General features: G+C 38.8%; 2 protein-coding genes across 4 annotated transcripts; one reads left to right on the top strand and one right to left on the bottom strand.

Annotated features, from left to right (window-relative positions):
• Positions 1–346: 346 nt before the first annotated feature.
• Positions 347–2470, bottom strand: MRPL50 (mitochondrial ribosomal protein L50). The gene is made up of 2 exons (XM_004677965.2): positions 2364–2470; positions 347–1228 (listed from the first exon to the last, which is right to left on the bottom strand). Exons 1-2 carry the CDS (start codon positions 2450–2452, stop codon positions 841–843), a joined length of 477 nt encoding a protein of 158 aa, XP_004678022.1. The 5' UTR covers positions 2453–2470; the 3' UTR covers positions 347–840.
• Positions 2471–2716: 246 nt separating this feature from the next.
• ZNF189 (zinc finger protein 189) lies at positions 2717–14575 on the top strand. Of its 3 annotated transcripts, none has more exons than XM_004677469.2 (3): positions 2717–3053; positions 3748–3874; positions 11858–14575. In XM_004677469.2, the coding sequence occupies exons 1-3, from the start codon at positions 3021–3023 to the stop codon at positions 13573–13575; spliced, it is 1878 nt and encodes a 625-aa protein (XP_004677526.1). In that variant the 5' UTR covers positions 2717–3020; the 3' UTR covers positions 13576–14575. The 3 variants fall into 3 exon arrangements, with proteins under 3 accessions (XP_004677526.1, XP_004677527.1, XP_012576923.1); XM_004677470.2 differs by having other exon boundaries at positions 3790–3874; positions 11858–13833; XM_012721469.1 differs by lacking the exons at positions 2717–3053; positions 3748–3874 and adding an exon at positions 6745–6757.
• The last annotated feature ends 1427 nt before the right edge of the window (positions 14576–16002 follow it).

The following is a 16002-nucleotide window of genomic DNA, read 5'->3' as shown; positions in this document are numbered from 1 at the left end:
ATGTAGAAGTTACTCAAATCTGCCTGCTGTGACATTTACAGAGCATGACATTACTGTACTTTTTCTTATAAACATGCCAGAATTTATATATCAAACTGGTTTTTTAACCTTTTCAATGGTGTTACCTTGAGAGAATAAATTTAATTTCCTTTGTTCAAAATTTCTTCCAGTTATCAGCTGAGTCAAACTAACACAGTGGAAGAAATTCTCTTCCCAGCCAAATCTAAAGTTGAACAAAAATTATTCTTACCTTAATCACTGATTTTGTCACTCAGATTCATCTAATAACTATTTGAGTTAAAAAAAAAAATAAAATTCAACACACTTTAAGAAACCTACTTTAATTCCAAAAGAGATGAACCCAGAATGAATACTATAATTTTCTATTTCTCGTGTAGAAAGTGAAACATCTAAAGTATTCTGACTTACATGTTTATAAATGTTTATTTGCATATGTACATATATGTATATTATTATTTAATAATATCCCCTTAGCTTAGGAGTTAATAGAATCCAGACTTCCTTGAAACTATTATTTTCTACTTCTGAAGAGTAAAGACCACACTTAAGGCTTGTAATGGCCTTAATCACAGTCTCCTCTGAGAAAAAAATTCATAAATTACTAATGACCTGATTCCATTAAAAAAGCAAGTTTCAGCAAATATGAAAAAGAAAGTCTTGTTATTAATTCATGATATGAGAGGGGAAAGGCAATATATTCTTCACAGAAAAAGCCATTTTATAAAGAAGTTCTGATAATATATCACAAGGCTAAGCATCAAAAAGTCTGAGAAGCAGTCCCTTTGCCCAGCATGACTTTAATAAGCTTTTCTGAACTATTCAATAACCCCAGGTGATTTTTAAATTGGGAGGCAGATTAGTGGAAACAAGTTCATCAAACTTAGATCTATCCTGAACAGGCACACTATAGAAATCAAGAACATCGCTGACCCTGCACATCTGGTGAAGCCTGGAGTTAGGCACTGCGTGGCCCAAGTCATTAGCTAAACGTGCCAAGAAAGTGAACTTCAGGTGACCATCTTCCAGAGAGACATCCTGCCAAGTGCCAGGAACAGATGAACCAAAAATTTCCTTGACATAAGATTCCAAACGACTCTGAAGATCTTCGGGTGGGATGTATGTTCGACTTCGTAAGGGTGGAGATACCAGGCTAGGTTCCTTCTTCACCTCTTCTACTACCTCTGTCACCACTGGCTTTTCCTCTTTTCTGGAATGATCAAAAACAAATATATAAACCTTTGGTTCAAATAATTAATTGACAAACAGAAACACCAAGCTCACCAATCAAAATTAACAAATAATTTGCATATCTACAAGTTCAGAGTGGCATTGTGGAGAAGATAGGTCTTTGTTCTAAGAACACATTTTAACTGAGCTTACACAGACATAAAACAAAAGCAAATTACAGATTTTAATATTCTAAAAATGCCCAAGAATGAGTAAAGAAGGCAGATCTTTCTGTCTGGGATTCCCAAAAGATGTAAACCCAATCTTTGTCTCTAATCTACCACAAATCTGTACATCTTCCATGTCCTATCTAAACTGCATCCTGCTCTGAGAACAATAAAAATGCAATAGGACATCAGAGGATCTTACAGCTGTACTGATTGGGGAAATTAAGTAAAGCTTTCTGGAAGAGAATGGTTTTGCTCCAGAAATTAAAGGGTAAATAAGGTTTTGCTCCAGAATTTAAAGGGTAAATAATGGTTTTGTTCCAGAATTTAAAGGGTAAATAAGAGCATTCGGTACCTGAAATGCATGGTCAGCACTGTTTATTTTTTTTTTTAAAGATTTATTTATTTGTGCATACAGAACTGGGGTACAGGCCAGAGGCTCAGGGGCGGTGAGAGGATTCACCAGAGACAGAGCGGGGAGCAGAACAGGCAGATCAACGAAGTACACTGCTGAGGGGAGCAGTGGGCGGGTCAGGAGAGGTCTGCCACACCATGTGGTCACCTCCGGGGCAGGCGGGAATCGAACTCGTGCGGAAGCGGCCAAGATTCTCAGTGCTGCGCTTTAGCCCGCTGCGCCACCAGGGAGGGCCCAGCACTGTTTATTTTTTAAAAATTAATGGAAGAGAAAGGTAAGACGACAAATACAGCTTGCTTTGCAAGATGAACAAACAGGGGACAACAAAAGAGACTGGAGCCCACCACTCGCTGAGCGCCGCAGAGAAGCTGCAGAACACACAAACCTACGGCGCTTGTTCGCGTCCTTGCTCGGTGAGGCCCAGGACCAGTGTCCCGTCTCAACAGCATGACACTTCTGAATTCCACCCTTCATCCTCCTCAGCTCCTTTTACTTTCCGTGAACGTGACCGACCGTCCAACCGTCCGTTTTACCTGAATCGAGACCAAATTTCTCTGCGCGGAGCCCTTAAGAAGGTGCACGTGAGACATCTGGTAACTCTGCTCACCGATAGCGCCGCCATCTCCAAGGAGAATTACAGACCAGAGCCCCGCCCCCAGCCGGCAGTGACGCGCCAAGACCAGCCAATCGAGTACAAGTTGAGGCAGGAGTTCCCGGTTTCCGGTTAAGACGCACCAGAGGCTCTCTCGCCCTTTGCACGCCGGGAAATGTAGTCCAGCGGCCTTTGCCAGGGGAGGACGGACCGGTGCTTTCTCTCGGAGCATGACGGGAGTTGTAGTTGGGGGGCGTCCCGGGAAGGTTCCGGGTGACGCCTTCTGGTCCGGGGGCGGGCGGTCATATCGCTACTTGGCTCAAAGGAGGAGAAATTGGCAACCGGGAGAGGCTTTAGGGAGGCCTGAATGGCTGCGCAGTCAGGCAGGAGCGAGGGTTCGACTTGTGGGTTGGCCATGGAGAGAGTCTGATATGCTGCTGGGGTCGTGACCGCTTGGGGACCGAGGCAGGACCTGGCCAGATCCAGCCTGGAGGCCTCGCCTTCATCGGGCCTAATTTCCAGCGGCCGGGTAGGCCGCACCAGAAGTTGCTGTCCGTACGGTCGCCCCGTGTTCCTGCCCTAATTTTCAGGCCGGGAGATGGCTTCCCCGAGCCCCACGCCGGAGCCAAAGGTAAGTCACCCCTCGGGGTATCGGGTTCTTTCGCCACTATCCAAAACCAGACCGCTCCATCGCCGCCCCACCTCCCCGACAGGGGTCTGTAGGGCCAGCGCAGGGCAGGGGAATAACCCCTCCTCTGGGCTGTGGTTGAGACCTAACTGCCCGCCGCTCCCTTTCTCCCCAAGAGGGATGTGATACATCAGCTACAGAAAATATGCTCAGAACTATCGCTCTCATTTTTTAGTTTTTCCAAGTGCAGCACCATTTTTCACCCTCCCAGTGTCTTCTGTTAGGATGTCTGGCCCCAAGGTAGATATTTAGAAAACTTCATGGAGCTGACCTGAGTCACAAGCCTTTGCAAATGGAGAGTTGGATCCTGTTAGGGAGGTGAAGAAAGCTTGGGAAGAGGCCTTGAGGGCACCTTTCTAAATCTAAAAAAATTAGTCCATAACTATTAAATCATAACACCTTTGCTCTAAGGGCCGGTCACTATCGAGGACAAGGATTCAGCTCCATCTCTGTTATCCTCTACTTGGAGGTGCCAGTCTGTTGCAGTTGTTCCTAGAATTGGGCCCCATTTGGAATTCCTAGTTATCATATTCCTCCTAGCCTCAGGGGCCCAGAGAAGTGGTTGTTTCTGCTACTCTCAGTGGTAGAATTGTCCTTGAGACAACAAGAACTGACCATAGAAATCATACTATTTCAGGGGTTGCTGACATTTGAGGATGTGGCTGTGTTTTTTACCCAGGAGGAGTGGGATTATCTGGATCCATCTCAGAGAAGCCTGTATAAAGATGTCATGATGGAGAATTACGGAAACCTGGTCTCACTGGGTAAGAATCTGCCGTTTCTCTGATTCAGATATCTAAGAGCCTGTTAGAAAACAGTCTGTGAGAACACTTGTACCAAAGGTGCTTTGCTCCAAATTTCTATTTGGAGCCATTAGTTGTTTCCATATTGCTATCCCTAGAGTCCTTGCAGTGACCAAAATACAAGCCTTTCTTGCCTCTTATCTTCATAATCTCATTCCCATATTGCTCTGTACTTTCCCTCCTGGCTCATCTTCCCACTACTTCACTCCCACCCTTTTCACTCTGCCTTCTGGAGCCCCTGTTCCTCTTCACATAATGTTCCTTACCCCTCCTGGCCTTAACTGAAACCTGGCACTTTCCCAAGGACACTTCTCTGGCAGGCGTTGCTTATTCTCCCACATCCTCTTCCTTCCTATTCTTTGTCTTAAGGCTGGAAAGGGAGGAGTTACTGATCTCCCAGCTTTTCAGTGTTGTTCCCAAAGTGTTAGTTTTCATTTAAACAAAATTCATCTCCTTTGAGACTCCACCATTCTGCTCTACCCACCCAGTTTCTTCTCACTGTTAATTTTTTTCATCCTTCACACATAGTCACATTTCAGAGTATTCTCGACTCACTCACTCCATCTACGATGCACTCATTATTTATGCCTCACAATCTTAACCAGGTTGTCCTCAGTGACCCTGCTTTTTATTTTTATTCAACGGTTATGATTATATTCCTAACTCACTGGTTATAGCCTCAGTTTTTGTCGTAACAGGCAAATCTTAAACCCCATTGTCATCTTTGATTAATTTATACAAACAACGAATATTCATTGACTGACCAAGTAGGAATAATGAAAACAATGATCTCTACCCGTGTGGGGCTTCTTTTTGTCGTAACAGGCAAATCTTAAACCCCATTATCATCTTCTTTGATTAATTTATACAAACAACGAATATTCATTGACTGGCCAAGCAGGAATATTGGATCTCTGCCCTTGTGGAGCTTCTTACCTTTCTACCTCTCCTACTCCTTATCTCTCCTTCCCAAAGAATGAAACCTATTCAATATTAATGATGTTTCCTATTCTCTGACTTCTCCAATTTTGTTTAACCAATCTTATTAATCTCCTCCTGACTTTACCTCCTCATGTGCTCTATAGACCTGTATAGAAAGATCACCAGAATGCTCTTTTGCCACCTTCTCATTCTTAATCTTGTGCAATTTCTTATCTTGTGGTGTTGGTAAAATCTGTTTTGTTTTTCTCCCACCTGAGTTGCTCAACACAGTAGGAGAAATTCTTTAACAAAAGGATTGATCTTGATATACCTGCATTTTCCTTACTTTTATTTTCTATGGGGTTTTTAGACCTCAGCAAATTTTTTATCCTTAACTTACTCAGTCCTTTGTTTATTAAAAGATTTGCAAAAGTTCAAAGAGTTTTCCTTGAGTCCATTACTCAACTGTGGACCTTAACCTGTTTCACAGAGGCCAATAAACCATTTTCAATTTTTCTTCCCCTTACGGGGGCATCTATCTCAATTCTACAAGAACTTAGCCATCAATCATCTCTCCCTCCCACCCCCAATTTGTAGCTTCAGTCTATTCCTTCTCCCCCAGTAGCTTTCAACAGGAGGAAGAAAAAGAAAAACTCCTTTAAGCCAGTCTCTCTCTCGCCGCTCCATGTAACCTGCTATTTATTCTCCTCACAGCCAAGTTTATTTTTTAAGAGTAGTTAGTGTATGTTCTGTGCTTCCGTGCCTCTCATTATTTTGCAGCTCTTTATCTTGCCTCTACTTCCCTTAAAGTATTTAACATATCGTGACTTGATTGTCAAATACAGCAACCCAGTTGTCAAACGCAATAGGCTAATTTTGGATCTTATTTTATTCCACCTCTATAGATATTTCAAATTCTTTGTTGTTTGTTTTCATTGCTTTGCATTCTTAGATTTCCTCTTGGTCTTTATCATTTCCTTGACAGACCTAATTTGCATACAGGTCACCAGCTGTGGTGAGAAGTCTCAAATCTCTTACTCTCCGCCTAAGACAGGCAATTGAATCACACTGCTTAAGTAAAAATCTTGGTCCCACTGTGTGACCCATGTGTGAATCACTTAACTTCTCTGTGCCTTAGTTTCTCTTTTTATAAAGTAGAAATAATAGCAGCCACCTCTTAATTAATAAGCACTTAGGACACTGACTAGCATACAGTAAATACAATATGAGTGTGATTGCTATTATCATTGTTTTTTCTCTTGAGCTCCAGATTCCTAGTTGTTTCCTTTTGTAAACCACATAAATAACTCAACACCTGGCAAATCTCAAATCTATTCTGAACGACCTCCTTTTCAGAATTAAACACTCCTTTCTCTATGCTACTTAGAGTACTATCATTGTTGAATTTATCACACTGTGCTATATTTATTCTTTATGTGATTTCTCTCTCTAGATTGATCTCCACAAGTATTTTATTTATTTGATTTCTCCAGCACTTAGCACAAAGCCAGGCATATATTGTATACTTTTTATGTATTTTAGTACTTGCGTTAAGACTCAATACCTCTTAATTATTGCATTACCCATAAACTAGCTTTTGCCTCCAGTCTCCCTTTCTTTTAATGTATTTTCTTTTCTGCCACTAAAGTGATTTTGTATCACCAAAGTGATCTAATGATTTCCTGATAGCTTAAAAGATAAAAATCTTCATCTTACCCTACGCACTGGGGCCTATCCTAATACAGTTCCTGCCTAGCTTTCTGCCTCTTCTATTATTTCCTGCATACCACTCCAGCCCTACCAGCTGCTGATTTTTTTTTCAATATGCCATTTTTTTTTTTACTGCCAGCTTTATCTACACATATGGTATCCTAGGTGATAGAACCAGACAAACGCCGGCCTTGCCTGTCCCTCCTGCAAAATGTGAGTACCATATGGACAAAGGCGTGGCAATGAGCCCATTGCATTCTCCTATTTTTAGGTATTCTTTTTATTTTAGCTGAAATGCAGGTTTGCTTCATTTATTATTTCTTCCTCCACTATCTTTTCATCCTCCTCTTTAGACTATCTCCATTCCCTTGAGAAGACTTTTTAAATAAGCTGTTTTACTCAACTGTTCCAGTGTTCTATTTCCTTCACTTCATCTTGCTGCCTTACTTAGCACAACTCTTTTCTAGCTTTGTAATTGCAGTTCTTCATTTATACCTTTCCATGCTGGCTTAAAAAAAAAAAAAAGAAGCAGTTTTAATAACTACATTGATGGTACAGCTGACTGCTTGATTTCTCAGTTATCTTCCAGTTCTTTACATTGGAATCAACTTCTTCCCTTTTAATGGCTTCTTTCCAGTCTACTTGTGGCAGTATTAGGAATTGTTTTATCTACAACCTTAATTTCATTGTTTCTCTTCTTTGATTAGAGTTCCTCTTAAAATTTTGTTCAGGTACTCATCCATTCATAAACAGTTGTCACAGTGTTCTAGCCCCAGGAATTCAAGTTCTCTGATTTTGGTATTATTTGCCAAGAAAACTGTTCTTTATATATTCTTTTGGATGATGTGTTGGCAGCTATGGCTCACAAGTCATATCTACTCCACTGCTGTTTTAGTTTTATTTACAAGGTCATAAGTCTGTGACCTTGATAGGACATGCACATGTCCATTCCTTTATGTGTTATCTCTGACTACTTTCACACTACCATGGCAGAGTTGAATGCTTACAACAGAGACTATATGGCTCATGAAGCCAAAAGTATTTGCTATTTGATCCTTTACAGAAAGTTTGCTAACTTCTGTTCTGTCCTAAAGTTCAGTTATTCTCAATTGCCTTCTCTTTCCTCAGCTACTGATTTAACTTCATGAAGTAAATAGCAGAGGAACCATTACTTTGAATTGAATCTTACAGAAAAATTTGGTTCATAAGATAAACAATTTGGGGAACATAGAAAAACAGGCTATGCAAAGAAATGGCATAAAAGCAACAACACAATATCAATTTAAGGTAGCTTCAGCCAATAAGAAAAGTTATTACAGTTATTACAAACAATAGATGGTTTATGAATGTATGTGCAGGATTTTAACTGGACATCAGAAAAGGACTGAGATAGAAAGCTGATTCTAAGTGCATCTCTTCCCGGAATTTGGAAATGAAACTGACAGAATGCTATGTTTATGGTGTTTCTCCCTGACTGGCCTTTCTACCTATGTCCATGTCTTTCCAGCTCCTGAGTTGGTAGGTCATAAGTCTAGTCAGTCTTAGCTTTTCTGTGTTTAAATTTCCACCTTACCCCCCCAGATTGCCCCTCTTGGACAGTTTCTGTTTCAGTTCCAAATTCCTGGTAAAGATGTACTTTGCACAACTGTCTAGACAAATAAGCTATGATCACAGGATGGGAGCTTGTAATATAGACGTGGCGATAGTAGGTAACTATAGTGCTACCAAGGCAATGGAATGGATGGTCACATCGAGGCTGCTCTGTGGAGAAAACCTAGACTCGCTTGTTTGTCTCATGTCTAATAAGGCAAGTTCATTTTTATTCTTTTTCAGTATATACTTGCTACTTCATTCTTCTAGTTGAAATTAATAATCATTGGGGCTTTTTGTTTGGTAGGGCTTTTAAGGGGAATGCAGTTAGGTTTATAGATTGTTTGGGGAGGAGGGTACAATTAAACCATTCTATTGACTCTCTAGCAGTTTGGTTGACTGCTATGTCCTTCAGAAAATTTTATGATTTCCTATGGATCTCGCACATTTCTTGATAGATTTATTCCTAGGCTTTATGGTTTTTGTTACAATTGTGAAGAACATTTTTTCTACAATTTTTATTGTAATATTTAACTACTTATTCTTGGCAGGAAGAAATAGTACTTATTTTACTTAATATTCTTGTTGTTATATTTTAATGAATTCTTTTAGGACTTTTAGATAGACATATCATCAGCAAATAATGATAATTATTTCATATTCCTTTGAGCAAGACCCCAGAACAGTATTCATTGGGTTAACATTATAAAAAGATATTATCCTTTCCCGGTGATTTATAATCCAATGGAAGGAACAAATACTTTAAAATGAAGTATGATAGCTATAATGGAGTAATGGATAAGGCCTGGTCATAAAAAAATTCTGTCTTGTAAGCTTCATGAAGTAAATAGCAGAGGAACCATTACTTTGAATTGAATCTTACAGAAAAATTTGGTTCATAAGATAAACAATTTGGGGAACATAGAAAAACAGGCTATGCAAAGAAATGGCATAAAAGCAACAACACAAGCAGTTTACCCACTTAAAGTGGAAGTGGGGTAATTTGAACCATGGGAACTATACCATGAAGTGCGGAGTATCATAAAGAGCTATGATTTGTTCTTAAAGGTGGTGTAGCGTTAATGAGTCAACAGGTAGTGACTTGAATAGAATTTCATTCTATGACGATCTCTGGAGTCAATGAAATAAATGTGGAGTGGGGGCAGCTGAAAGAGCCACAGATTGATAAATAGCTTTTGAGTAATACATGGAACATGGTTGTGATAGTAAAAAGAGAGATGCTGTAAAGAAAAAACATTGATTTTGATGATTGATATGAGAACAGTAGAAATCCTGGAAATCCTGCATTGAGACTTCAGAAATGTAAAGAGAAGATGATGGAGTTAGAATTATGGGACTAGGGGCCCTCCCTGGTGACACAATGGGTTAAAACAGCACTATGAAGCTATCCGCAGCCACTACAGCACGTCAAGAGTTCCATACTCTACCAGGGAGCTAACCCACATGGCGTAGCAGACCTCTCCTGATGCACCCGCTGTTCCCCTCAGCAGTGTGTTACAGTACATCTGCCTGTTCTGCTCTCCACTCTGTCTCTGGTGAATCCTCTCCCCCCCCCCCCACACCTCTGGCCTGTACCCCAGTTCTTGGATGCATAAATAAATAAATATTTTTTAAAAAGAAATAATGGGAGTAGATGATGACAATCATGTTAATTGTGAGTCCTTTCTAAGACCTATAGAATGAAGCTATTTAAAGAGTGTATATGGAGAAGGTATGGCTATAAACATGAGTAACAGTAACATTTAAGAGTGAACAGAAGAGAAATTAATGTAGAGAATGTATTAGTAAAGTACAAAGAAGCAGTAGGAGAACTAGAAAAATGTAATAGAAATAAAAAAAAATAGTATCAGGTGCTCCTATGTAAAATAAGGACTGAAAAATGTCCATTGTGTCCATTATATTTGTTATTTGGAAGTCATGGGTGATTTTTTTAAGTTTCTCTAGAGGCTAGAAACAAAACTAGATGGTTTCATAATAAGTTGTAGAAAACATTGAATGGGAAATGGTTGGTCATGAAAACACAGTTAGGAAATGGAGAGCTACATTCTTTTTATTCCTCCCCCGGTCCCCACTCCCAGAGCTTGACTTTCATCAAAAGAAGGATTTCAAGTTCAAATAAAGTTAGGCACATTTGCATGTTTGTAGGGAAGGCATCAGTGGAAAATACAGAAAGAAAAAAATGGCAATAGTTGAACAATTAACAACAGATGACTGGGATAAAAATGGGATAAATAGATTAACCTTTGATGGGAATGGGATGTATCTTGATATATGTACCATTACAAATAAGGTAAGGGGCAGAAAATTGAGGAATTTTCTCATCCTTTCTAATTGCATGAAACAAAACAATTAGTTTAAAAGAAAATTTGGAAGATTACTATAAGGAACCTAAGTAGAAATAAAGTTTCTAATAATTTCGTAGGGTAATTGGAGAAAGTTTTTCTGGAATAAAATAATTTATGAGCAGTTTGAAGTTAGTGAAAAGAAGATTGAAAGATGTTTCCACACATTGAAAACTGGAAAATTGAGAGGAAAAGAAAATAGTTTAGGGTCAAATATAAAGTTAGCAGCATTGAATCTTCTAGTGAAGTTACCCAACATGCAGCAAGAAAAGAAAATCAGGAAAGTGTTCAGAGACAGAATTAAGTGTCCTATATGCCACTTTTTTTTTTTTTTTTACTACAAACATCATTGTTTTCCTCTAGCAGATGCAAGAATTTCATTTTTAAAATGCCATATGACCTCTTAGAACTAGTTTACTCCAACTGGGGTCTTGTATTTTTACAAGAGTTAGAATTATGTATACTTAAAGAATATGATATATTTGGTTGTGGGTGAGTCAAGCTTTCCAGGCTGCTCCTTTTCTTTGTTTCTTCTATTAGTTGTGACCATGTTCCTTTATATTCATTTTCCTCTGTCTTTTTATGTCAGACTCCACATCACTTCAACTCATTATATAAAGGAAAAAGCCATTTTGTCTTGATACAGGGTCTGCTTTTTATTTAATGTTTTCTTATATTCTTTCACCATTTAAACTTGCCATTCATTCCATTTGGCACAGGGCTTTCATGTCTTACCTCTGGATCCTGGCTCATACTGCTGTGCCTGGAATGGTTTTGATTGCAGTTAAAAAAATCCTTAACAGTGAATGATCCATTGCTTCCTCTGGTTTTTGCCTTTTGTCACATCATTTTTTTGTCTTCCTTTTCTGTCAGTTATTTGATTTATTAACATTTCTATGATGCTGTGTCATCCTGAATTTCCTGGAACCTACTATTTTCCTCCTGTTAGCCTTTCTTTGATGATAGACTAGTTCATCCCACCAATGCTTGTTCTATTTCTTTATTTGCCTGTCTTACCATTCATAATTTATTATTGATTTACCGATTCTTCCTCCCAGCTCTACCTTCCTCTACAGATACTTCTTTGCCTACTAAATAGTCCTTTCATTCCTCTTCTCCAAGAAAAACATCTATTACATAATTTAAGTAATACTACATAATAGTATTTCTATATCTTGCACTGTTCTTTGGATAGTGTTGTAAAGGCTTCATAAATATGAGCTAAATAAATCTTCACAGCAGTGCTGTGAGATAATAAACTATACTTTATAGATGTCATGTATCTTTAATTATCTTATTTTTATGACATTTTCTCTTTGCTAGCCAAGAATTTGGCTGATGTTTCTATTTTTTATTTTAGATGTTTTGAACAGAGATAAAGATGAGGAACCAACTGTGAAACAAGAAATTGAGGAAATTGAGGAAGAAGTGGAACCACAGGGTGTAATAGTCACAAGAATTAAAAGTGAAATTGACCAGGACCCCATGGGTAGAGAAACCTTTGAACTTGTTGGTAGGTTAGATAAACAGAGAGGAATCTTCTTATGGGAAATACCAAGGGAATCTTTGACCCAGGAACAGAGAATGTTTAGAGGCAACACTAACATCCGTAAAAGACCAAATTCAGAAGAGAAATGCCATAAATGTGAAGAGTGTGGAAAGGGTTTTGTCCGCAAGGCCCATTTTATTCAACATCAAAGGGTTCATACTGGGGAGAAGCCTTTTCAGTGCAATGAATGTGGGAAAAGTTTTAGTCGCAGTTCATTTGTTATTGAACATCAGAGAATCCACACTGGGGAGAGGCCCTATGAGTGTAATTACTGTGGGAAAACCTTTAGTGTGAGTTCAACCCTTATTAGACATCAGAGAATCCACACTGGAGAGAGACCATATCAGTGTAATCAGTGCAAACAGAGCTTCAGCCAGAGAAGGAGCCTTGTTAAACACCAAAGGATTCACACAGGTGAGAAGCCCCATAAATGTAGTGACTGTGGGAAGGCCTTCAGTTGGAAGTCACACCTTATTGAGCATCAGAGAACTCACACTGGTGAGAAACCTTATCATTGTACCAAATGTAAGAAAAGCTTTAGTCGAAATTCATTACTTGTTGAACACCAGAGAATTCACACTGGGGAAAGACCCCATAAATGTGGTGAATGTGGGAAAGCCTTTAGATTAAGTACATACCTTATACAACACCAGAAAATACACACTGGTGAAAAGCCTTTTCTTTGTATCGAATGTGGAAAAAGCTTCAGTAGGAGCTCGTTTCTTATTGAACATCAGAGGATTCATACAGGAGAGAGGCCTTATCAGTGCAAAGAGTGTGGGAAAAGCTTCAGTCAACTTTGCAACCTTACTCGTCATCAAAGAATTCACACAGGAGACAAACCCCATAAATGTGAGGAATGTGGAAAAGCCTTTAGTAGAAGCTCAGGTCTTATTCAGCATCAGAGAATTCACACCAGAGAGAAGACTTACTCATACAATGAAACTAAGGAAAGTTTTGATCCAAGTTGTAGTCTTGTTATACAGCAGGAAGTCTACCCTAAGGAAAAATCTTACAAATGTGATGAATGTGGGAAAACTTTTAGTGTCAGTGCACATCTTGTACAACATCAAAGAATACACACTGGTGAAAAGCCCTACTTATGTACTGTATGTGGAAAAAGCTTTAGTCGGAGCTCATTTCTTATTGAACACCAGAGAATACACACTGGTGAGAGACCCTATCTGTGCAGGCAGTGTGGCAAAAGCTTTAGTCAACTTTGCAATCTTATTCGACATCAGGGTGTTCATACAGGTAATAAACCGCATAAATGTGATGAATGTGGCAAGGCCTTTAGCCGGAACTCAGGCCTTATTCAGCATCAAAGAATACACACAGGAGAGAAACCCTACAAATGTGAGAAGTGCGACAAAAGTTTTAGTCAACAGCGAAGCCTTGTCAACCATCAGAAGATCCACTCAGAGGTGAAAAATCAAGAAACTCATGAATGTGATGCCTGTGGCGAAGCCTTCAATTGCCGCTTATCTCTTTTGCAGCATCAAAAATTGCATACTGCGTGGATGCAGTAAACGTAAGAGAAATACTTTAGCTCAATTTGACTTGAGACTAGCTACCCAAGTGCAGTTTCAGTACGGCTCAACCTGAGTCTGACATTTGCTGGTAAAGCAGGTTTCCCTTTGCTTCACCCAAATGGTTTCTAGAGTCTGTGAATAACGGACAACTGCTTATGGGCATTTGAAGATTTTATTCTTTGTTTTGATGATGATAAGGACTGAGTGATTTATGTACACATCTTTCTTTAACAGTTGAAACCCATGGTCAGAGCACTTAGTTAAAAGGAGGACAAAGTTGCATTGGTACAAGAGAAGTAGAACCAGCTAATGCTAGAAAACAGAATTATCCAAGGAATCCTTTGCCGTCATCTATAGGTAGTCCTTCCAGTTCTGTGATATGTTTGGCCATGCATGTCAAAACTCAGTAAGAAAACAAAGCCCAAATGGTTTTTTGGTGTTTTGAGGTTTTTTTTATATACATATAACTGGTATTGAAAGTTTTTGTCGTTTAAGAAAGCCAGTTGTTTAGTGTGTAAGCTAAAGGCAGTTCTAATGCCTTGTTTCCCTGATATGTGAGATGAGTGGACCATTAATTTTACATGTAAAAATTATGTGATTAAAAGACCTAGCAAAGGTGTTACCAAGGAACCTTTTGGGAGTGCCTTTTTTTTTTTTTTTTCCTCAAGATGGGCATCAAAAAAATGGAGCAAAACACTTCTCTTTGTGCCCTTCAATCTGTGAAAAATATTTGTAATACTATACAAATAACCATACATATTCCTGTGCCACCAATAGCATGTGAAAGTGTACATATTTTGATTACCAAGAATTGGAAATAAAAATACCAGGAGTCTATACTAGGAAGCAGAAGTATTTTGATATTGCTTCAGTTTTTATGGTAACTAGACTTTGCATGCAATTAAAAGATCTATTTCCTAGTTCTAGGGCTTCCCTTAGTTAATGGCTATACACTTATTGATTCATCTGTTTTAATCATTAAATCTATTATGTTTTTGTTTTGTGTAAGAGTTCTTTGTTATTTTGGTATAAAATCTATCCTGTCAAATATATTACTGAATTTATAAGCTAGCATCTCATGTAAAGGAAATAGCTCTCAGTCTACCTATGACTAGATACCTTTTTTGGGATAGTTCAGTTAAGGCTACATCTAAGTTCTTTAACTTCTGAATATGGAATTTCAAGTGAGCAGACTCTTAATTTGAACTTCCTGACAGTTTGAGCAAATAACTTCCCTTCTTCCTATGCTCTACACATTCTAAAATTCACCTCCAAACTTTATCTTCCCATCTCTAGAAAATGCATATGCAAATTAAGTGTGCATAGAACAAACACCAATTTTTGTGCACTCCCTTATTCAAATAATACAGTTAACATTTGAAAAACAGTTTGTAGTTCAATGAAAAATATAAAACAATAAATTGTGTGTGATTCTTCATTAAAATTATCCTGCCCTGAATCTCCCCAGTTTCTTAAATGCCAGTGGTTCCCACTCTAGGGTCTCAGTTTACATACAGTGAGATTCATGACCTGTCCTTGATATTTTTAAAAACCTAGCTCAAAAGTGTTTTTACTGCATGCACACTAGAACACATTTCTTTGTTTTTTTGTTGGAGTTAGATCTTTTACTTTATGGATAGTTTAGCAGAAACTGACTTGATGTAATATTCATTTGGAATGATGGTCATGAGATATTCCTGTGAAAGTAATTTTTAGCATCCTTATGTTAATCTGGAGGGACAAGTCACTAGCAGTGAAAACACTTGACTATGGATGCCTCAAGAGGAATGAACAAGTTTAATCTTAGAGATTATACTTAAGATGTTACCAAGGAAGGTCTGAATTTGGAGAGTTGAAAAGAGCTGGTAGTAGAGTGAACTGCTTGCTTGGTGACAGGAATGTGGCAGGAGTGATGACCCCTTAAACAAGTGTAGGTAAAAAGAGGTTGCCCTGCTAAACAGAACTATTTAAATTCTGTGGTAATTCCTCCCTTGTATTTAAGAAGGTGTGAGACAGTGAAAAGGGCGCATGTGAAGTGTACAGTGCTGAATGTTCACAAAACCCTTTATGGCATACCCGGCTAAAAGGTTACTGGTGCAAACACTACACACCACACATACCTTGTGCCTCTACTTTAACTCTAGGAAGTGTGGAAATAGACAGGAAGGGAGAGATTGACTGTTCATCTTTCTTAGATCTCTGCCTGCAAATAATGTTTCAAAGACCTGGGTTTCCCATGTAAATCTCCAGAGGCTCTTCAAGTAGCACAGAGTGACAGCATCTTCAGGTAAGGCAGGGGGTGAGAAAAGGCAATGGATTTGAAGAGAACATAAGATTTGACTGCCAGTTAGATGTGGAAAGTGAGCAGGGATGATTCAAAATTTTGTCTGGGCGGCTGGTACTATTATTTCACTGAGATAGTAG

Source organism: Condylura cristata, unplaced genomic scaffold (assembly GCF_000260355.1).
Source record: "Condylura cristata isolate star-nosed mole 26May11 unplaced genomic scaffold, ConCri1.0 scaffold00006, whole genome shotgun sequence".
Taxonomy (NCBI): Eukaryota; Metazoa; Chordata; class Mammalia; order Eulipotyphla; family Talpidae; genus Condylura; species Condylura cristata.
This window is presented reverse-complemented; position numbering and strand designations above follow the sequence as displayed.